The sequence below is a fragment of the Nicotiana attenuata genome, chromosome 7 (assembly GCF_001879085.1).
Source record: "Nicotiana attenuata strain UT chromosome 7, NIATTr2, whole genome shotgun sequence".
Taxonomy (NCBI): Eukaryota; Viridiplantae; Streptophyta; class Magnoliopsida; order Solanales; family Solanaceae; genus Nicotiana; species Nicotiana attenuata.
Genome location: NC_031995.1, coordinates 88,718,905 through 88,727,341, shown reverse-complemented (window position 1 = coordinate 88,727,341; position 8,437 = coordinate 88,718,905). Strand labels below are relative to the sequence as shown.

The 8,437-nt window shown below is 37.6% G+C and overlaps 1 protein-coding gene across 1 annotated transcript; it reads left to right on the top strand.

Annotated features, from left to right (window-relative positions):
- Positions 1,974–5,702, top strand: LOC109229439 (cytochrome P450 CYP82D47-like). Its single transcript, XM_019394876.1, has 2 exons — positions 1,974–3,072; positions 4,784–5,702. The coding sequence occupies exons 1-2, from the start codon at positions 2,131–2,133 to the stop codon at positions 5,405–5,407; spliced, it is 1,566 nt and encodes a 521-aa protein (XP_019250421.1). The 5' UTR covers positions 1,974–2,130; the 3' UTR covers positions 5,408–5,702.

The window sequence follows — 8,437 nt, the reverse complement described above, 5'->3', positions numbered from 1 at the left end:
TCAACCATTCCTCCAGTAGCTTTTTGACTACTGGGGGTGTTTCCTTTGCTGCAGACGTAGAAGTCCCTCTTTCATGCAAAATCGTTAGATCTTCAAGTGAGGGGGGCGAGATCTCCCCCTCCGATATGTTACTTGGTGTTATATTCGCGGTATTTTCTCTGCCTGCTTCGTTGAGTGGGCCTATGAGGTTGGTTGAGACGTCTGCTATCATCTTCAACCTTGACTCTTTGTCTGCCATTTGTTAGTTTCTATGGGATTTGAAGAACAGCGATGGTTGTTTCTGGTATCCTAGATGTAAACTATGGTTTTTGCTACCGAAATCCCCACAGACGACGCCAAATTGTTTGACTCAAAAGTATGTTAATACTTTTTATGCAAATCAATCATTATAGATGAAGGGGTAAATCGTAGTGGAAGATAATAAACTCTAGGATGATCTTGAATATTGGATCATATAACAACGAGATGAACAAAATTCAGAGTAAATGATACACTTCTATTAGATAAGAGAAACAATGTTAGAGAGAGAGAGAGAGAGAGAGAGAGCGCTTGTATTTCTTATAATCTCCGAGAGTTCCCCTTTTTCCAAGCTTAGATTCCCTTTATATAATAGAGGATCCTTACTTAAATACAAAAAGGCAAAGAATAAAGTACATATTGTAGAGCAGCCAGCGTGGTCAAGGAGTCGTCCCTCTTGTTGCTCATAGGTCGCTCTTCTAATCGGGCTCACGCACACTCGATCGATCGTGCTGTCTTAAAGAACGTAGTTGGTCAAATTCGACCCTATACACATTTGGCATTTGTTTTTGTTATTTTTCACTATCAACCACGGGCCACCACTGTTTGCATTTCCAATGCAATTTTGTCATTTGTTAATTAATTTAATATTGTTTTCTTATAGAGGTGTATGCTAGCTAGGCCGCTATCCTGCCAAAATGGAATAGGACCAATACATCTTTTCCTCGAAAACATCAGAATTTCAACGCTTACGATAATGATGACTATGAGCCATGGGGCACGATGCATGAAAGATCCTCTGTCAAATTAATTATTTTATTTATATATTTTTTAAAATTAATCTAATATTATATATTGATATTCATGTTCCATAAAGGGTTGATGGTGCATCTGATTTAATACTTAATTATATATTCATAGGAATATGGATTAATTTTCATTTAATAGTTTTTTCCTTCCTTTTTTTTAAAGATACACTCATATTCTAAATTTTTAGATCCGGCCCTAACTACGACAGATCAAACACAACAGTCGGACGTGGTGGTCATTTTTACGTAACGTTCTCGGTCGCCAATAAAACTAGCTATCATTCTCTTTTCACGCAATATATAACTGATATATTCATTGCTTATAGTGCCACATTCAATTGTCAGCGGCGGCCAGGGACAATTCTTCATTAGCAATTTTTGTCATAAGCTCTTTCATTTACAACTGACACAAGATAAATAAAATTCATTCAATCTTAACTAGAATTTTAGAACTTGAGATCTGAGATTAGAAGAGAATTTACTACTTCCACTGTTTCAGTGTGAACCTATTTCCTTTTTGTCCGTTCAAAAAACAATGATCCCTTTCTAAATTTGGTAACAATTTAACTTATCAATTCTACTTGATGATAAGCTTTTATAACCACACAAATACTCTTGGCCCCTTTTTGATTTGTTTAGGACTACAAATTCTAAAAGTCTTTATTTTTTCTTAAACTTCGTGTCCAATCAAATATGTTCACATAAATTAGAACGGAGGGAGTAATAATTAGGAGTGATTCCTCCTTAGATGAGCCCCACGCGCAAAAGTAAATTATTTGGACAATATAATTTGGATTAAAATATCAGATAGTTTAACTTAAAACAACCGCCGTTGTCCTTTCATTGGTTTCCTAATGTTTTCTGTATTATTTAATGGTAGTATATATACAAAAAAGTTTTAATTTAGCAATTTCAGCTTCTAATATTATATAATCTTGAAGTGGAGATAACGTGATATGGTTGAATTTACTGGCTATTCTCATCCATCTATAAATATAAACTTCCCCCACCATTTCTTTTTTGGAGTATACTTCTGAATATACAAGATTATAACAGGTTACATCCCCACAATATATGGTTAGCCATGGATTTCTTCTTAATTGCCATTACACTAGCTAGCTCCTTCGTTTTTCTATTCGTTCTTTACTTCTCAACCAAAAGAAACAATGGGCAGAGGATCAAAAGGGTACCTGAAGCAGGCGGAGCATGGCCTATCATTGGCCATCTCCACCTTCTCACTGGAACTGAATCTGATCAGCTACCTCACAAAGTCTTAGCTCGAATGGCAGAAAAATATGGGCCAATTTTCGGGTTGAAGTTTGGTGTATATAAAGTTGTTGTGGTTAGTGATCCCAAAATAGCCAAAGAATGCTTCACAACCAACGATTTGGCCCTTGCAAATCGGCCCAAATCCTTGGCTTCTGAGATCATAGGCTACAACCATGCCATGTTTGGGATTGCTCCTTACGGACCTTATTGGCGAGAGATAAGGAAAATAGCCACTATTGAATTTCTGTCCACTCGGCGAATTGAGATGCTCAAACACATAAGAGAATTTGAAGTAAAATCAGCTATCAAAGAAACGTATAACTACTGGCTGAAGAATAAAAGTGGTAGTTTAAATGGTGCAGTGGAAATGGAGATGAAGGAATGGTTAGGAAATGTAATTATGAATACTATGGTGAAGATGTTATTTGGAAAAGAGTGTACTGAAGGAGAAGGAATAAATAAAGCTCATAAAGCAATTAGAAGATTTTTTGAGTTGTTAGGGGCTACTGTTGTTGCTGATTTTTTACCTTATCTAAGGTGGCTAGATATAGGAGGACATGAGAAGGCAATGAAAGAAGTTGCTAAAGAAATCGACTCTGTTGTTGAAGAATGGTTAGGAGAGCATAAAAGGAGGAGGGATTCTAAAGGGATTAAATACGGTGAGGAAGAAGATTTCATGGATGTAATGTTGTCCATTTGTGAAAACAGAGATTTTCCTGGGTTTGATGCTGATACCTCTATCAAAGCTACTTGTATGGTACGTTTCTTATTTATCCTCTTAAAACCGCATCTAATTACTACTCTTAATTTCTCCAAATTGCTCTGTTTTACGTAATTCTCTTAGCTTGTTATCACGACATGTATATTACTTGTTATCAGTACTCCTGTCATCTTCTCTTTTGCATTCTTGGATTAGTTTTCTAAATGATTATTATTTGATATCAGTGCTTCTTTCATCTTTTCTTAGCTGATGGTTTATCAGAAATAGTCTCTCTGCCCTTCCAGGGTAGGGGTAAGGCTGCATACATCATACCTTCCCCAGATCCCACTTGTGAGATTATACTGGACTATTGTTGTTATCGTTGTTGTTGCAATGTTTTAAGTAATAAACTAGCAATGAGTATATGACTTGACTAATAGCCTGTTTGGCCAAGCTTCTTTTTGGCCAAAAGTGCTTTTTTTTTTTTTGTCAAAAGCACTTTTGGCAAAAAATTGAGGTGTTAGGCCAAGCTTTTGGAAGGAAAAAAAAGTGCTTTTGAGGAGAAGCAGAAGCAGTTTTGGAGAAGCAGAAAAAAGTAGCTTCTCTCCAAAAGCACTTTTTTGAGAAGCACTTTTGAGAAAAATACACTTAAAAGCAGTTTTTTAAAGCTTGGCCAAACACTAATTGCTGCTCAGAAGTGTTTTTCAAACTAATTAGCCAAACACAAACTGCTTCTCACCAAAAGTACTTTTGAGAAAAGTACTTTTGAAAAAAAGCACTTCTCAAAATAAGCTGATTTTTGCAGCTTGGCCAAACGGGCTATAAGTAAAGACTTTTGGTCAAATCATACCCTTGCCAGCGGGGGCGGATTTAGGGGGTTTCGGTTCGCCGAATATTACACTCTATATATAAGGCAAAATTTAATTTTTACCTCTATATATTATGTGTTGAACCCACTTGACATAGCCCAAAAATATAGCTTAGTGGTCTACAGGATTCAAAACCTTTGTAAAGTCATTGGGTCAATTCTTACTAACTATTTTAATTTCCTTCGCCACTGTTGACTATGAACCTAAGGTCAAGAGTAGGAGAGGCAAACGGGCGGGTCGGGTCGAATATGGTTCGGATCGAAAACGGGTAATAAAAACCGATAAATTATTCGACCAGACCCATATTTAATACGGGTTAACCGGCGGATAATATGGGTAACCATATTATCCATGACTTCTTGCATATGATCACTTTTGTGAGAATTCTTAGGCTCTCTAACTTGAGGAACCCCAAATTTGAGGCTTTACAAATGTAAAAGTTAGACCCATTGGTTACCCATTTGTTATCAATTTCCTAAATTGATAATATGGTTCTTATCCATATTTGACCCGTTTTTGAAAAGTTTATTATCCAACCCATTTTTTAGAGGATAATATGGGTGGTTAACTGTTTTCTTTTAACCATTTTGCCGCCCCTAATCAAGAGCAATAATGAGTCTTATTCCTAACGAGGTAAGTCGATAGTGTAACAGAGGATATAATCGAGCAATTTCAGACAGTACATAGACAAATTTGACTATTTTCCTTGTAGCAACAGCATAAAACTTTTGTTTTCATGTTAGTGTATAAAATCAAAATCGATTTTCACTAATCATCAATTCATTGTCTTCTGACAACGAAAGGAACTTCTATAAATTTGTCATTAATATTCTATTGTAGTCCCTTGTTGTGCTCATATGTGTAGCTTATTGCTGAAATTGTTGAGTTTGGCTTTATAGGCTCTGCTAGCGGCAGGTACGGACACCACGATTGTAACTCTAATATGGACTTTATCTTTACTCCTAAACAACTACTCAGCTCTAAAAAAAGCTCAAGATGAGCTAGATGCTCACGTTGGGAAGAACAGATGCGTTCAAGATTCAGATATCAAGAACTTGGTCTATCTTCAAGCTGTTGTTAAAGAAGCATTGCGTTTATATTCAGCTGCACCGCTCTTAGTACCACACGAGTCGATGGAGGATTGTACTATTAGTGGCTGTGATATACCAAAAGGCACTCGCTTACTAGTGAACATTTGGAAGATTCATAGTGATCCAGATTTATGGCCAAATCCTCACGAGTTTAAGCCAGAGAGGTTCTTGACGACACATAAAGATGTCGATGTTAGAGGAAATCACTTTGAGTTGATACCATTTGGTAGTGGAAGAAGAATGTGTCCTGGAATTTCTTTTGCTCTTCAAGCTGTGCCCTTTGTATTAGCTGGTTTGTTGCAGGGATTTGAACTTAAGAGGCCTTCGGATGAACATATTGATATGAGTGAGAGCTTTGGATTGACAATCCTTAAAGCTTCTCCTCTCCAAGTTCTCCTTACTCCTCGCTTGGCCTCTAGTCTTTACGAATGAAACAATTGATAAAGTGTTTGGCATTCTCGGATTGTATAGGTATAAAGTGGTCTATATATATCTCTGTCTTCCTCCCATATTTTGTTTTTTAAAATACATAGATGGACACTTAAAGTTGCCACCAACCATTAGATAAACACCTTAACTTAGACATCTCTTGTTGACATAAGTGTATCTCGTGGACATGCTTTAAGAAAATACAGTTATTGTCATTTTCTAGCACATGTATTGTCATGAGGTGATTCAAGCCACTTTTTAAAATAAACATCAAACATATATACTGTTTTTATCAGTAGTAGCTATATTTTCAGCAAATTTAATATTTGTAGCTATTTTTGAATTTATAGCAAATCGATGAAACAAGAGATTAATTGTTTTGAACTTAAACAAGACAGCAACAAGCCCTCATAGTTCAGTTGGTTAAAGCGCTTGGTTAGTTATTGGAGGTCTTGAATTTGACTCTCAACAAGAGCGTTTTATTTTTCTGTATAACATGTTGTATCCTTTGTATATAGGTTGTATTTGCAGCTACGAATGGTAATTTACTAGGCTTTATACTATAGTGCTTTACGAAAATTGCCAAGTCCATAGTAATATAGAATGGAATAATGATGTCTTATAATTGGATTTATTTTGGGTGGGGCGGTTGTGAATAATGAAGAAAACATTGACTGAACATGAGAGAACTTCATATAACACTGAAAATTTTGCTTAAATAATGTATTACATTTTAGGACTTATAGTTAATAATAATATGGCTTCATATTTCATACAAATTTGGTGACAGCCTTGGAGCAACAAGAACCTCAAGTGGGGTAGCTTTAAGGTTAGGCATAACAAAGCTCTCAGTCATGTCAATTGGTTCATCAGTTGGTCTTCTAATTTCAAACGCATGTAATACATTAGCCAAAATCAAGTGCAACATCACAAGTGTTGCGGAAATACCAGGGCACATTGTATAGGGTCAAATTTGACCCTCAGTATCCCTACGCCAGTGGGTACGCCCAATGAGTGTACGCCGACCAACGTAGCGGGTACGACTCGGCCGTGAGGACAAAAGCAAGATCGTTTAGAACTCAGCGTCCACACTAGGGAGACGTTACCTATCTTTGTAACTTTTTGATTCTTTCGAGGAAGGTCTCCTATTATATAAAGGAGACCTCCACATTGTAAAAGGGGCATCTGATCTAATACAACTCTCTCATTTTTCTGGCTTTCTCTCTCTATGTCTCTACCTCTAACGAAAGTATCTCATTGGTAAACATTATCACTTTGCAATATCAGATCTACAACAATATTATCATCTTTGCATCTCTAGGCTTATTATATTTGATTACGATTTACCCCTTTTCTATTTTTGATTGTTTTATCGCTTACAAAGTATATCGTTAACTTTTGAGCCAAACAATTTGGCGCCGTCTGTGGGGATTTCGAGAATCAAAATCATAGTATCCACCTAGAGATCAACCAACTACCACTCTCTACACTACACAAAAACAGAAAAATGGCAGAAAATAGCACAAGATCGAAAGCCATATTGGGTGTCACTACCAATCTCCTGGGCCCTCTCAACGAGGTCAGTGACGGTGGCATCCTGAATGCAACCCCTAGCATCACACCAGGTGCAGAGATCTCACCTTCCCCATCCGAAGGCCTGACGATCTTGCACGAAAAAGGAGCTTCCACATCTGCGGCTACGGAAGCACCCTCAACGGTCAAAGAGCTACTGGAAAGATGGCTAACAAGCACTCTAAGTGGCTTGGTTGAGAGGTCACCACAAAATAACATCGTATGTACACTAACGGTAGGTACCACTGCGGTCGTGGGTGAACCGGAAGCTACACTAGTAAATAACAGACCCATCGAGACACAGACCAACGATGGCACGCTAACAGCCATCCTTAAAAAGATGGAAGAAATGGAAAATGAAAACAAGGCGCTCCGTGGTCAGATGAAGGAACATCAGGAGAGGGTCGACAAGATCCCCGGTGCTCCCAAGTTGCTACCAAAACGCGACGTGGGAAGGTTCGTTGAACAACCATACACCGAAGAAGCTGCTCCTCACTCCACCCCAAAAACCTTCAAGATGCCACCCTACTTAAGGGTATATGACGGAACCACAGATCCCGAGGATCATCTGATCCACTACGTCACCGCTGTGAAGGGCAACGACCTATCGAAAGAACAGGTACCGTCGGTACTGCTNGTTTAGAATATGGAATTATTCATCAAACAACGGCCCCTTACACGCCCCAATCCAATGGAATTGCTAGAAAGAAAGAATCGTTCATTAAAGGAGATGATGAACACATTATTGATAAGGTTCTGGTTTGCCACAGAACTTGTGGGGGGAAGTCGTTCTTACGGCTAGCCGAATACTAAATCGAGTACCACATAGCAAAACACAATCCGATTCCATATGTAAAAATGGAAAGGAAGGAAGCCCAACTTGAATTATTTTAAAGTGTGGGGGTGTTTGGCAAAATTACAAGTTCCTAAACCCAAAAGGGTAAAAATAGGATCGAAAACCGTTGATTGTGTTTTCATAGGATATGCGACTAATAGTAAAGCATATTGATTTCTGGTTCATAAATCAGAAAATCCCGACATTCATAATAATACGGTTATAGAATCAGATAATGCTGAGTTCTTTGAAAATATATATCCGTATAAAAAGGAATGTGAGTCGATTGGTGAAGGATCTAAACGATCTCGGGAAGAAACAAAAGAAAGTACACATAACCAGGAGGATCCAAGACGTAGTAAACGTCAAAGAACGTCTACTTTATTTGGACCAGATTTTGTGACTTTCTTATTGGAAAATGAGCCTCAAACATTTAAAGAAGCTATGTCTTCTTCAGAATCATTGTTATGGAAAGAGACAGTCAATAGTGAAATAGAATCCATATTGAACAACCATACATGGGAATTGGTTGATCTTCCTCCTGGAAATAAACCGTTGGGTCTAATGGATCTTTAAGTAGGAAATAGAAGAGTAGATGACACTATTGTACAAGTAATAAGGTACGA

Excerpts from the sequence above, each read along its gene's own strand:
- LOC109229439 (XM_019394876.1), top strand. The coding sequence starts at position 2,131 with ATGGATTTCTTCTTAATTGCCATTACACTAGCTAGCTCCTTCGTTTTT. Across the intron at positions 3,073-4,783 it reads CTATCAAAGCTACTTGTATG|GCTCTGCTAGCGGCAGGTAC; the intron begins GTACGTTTCTTA and ends TTGGCTTTATAG.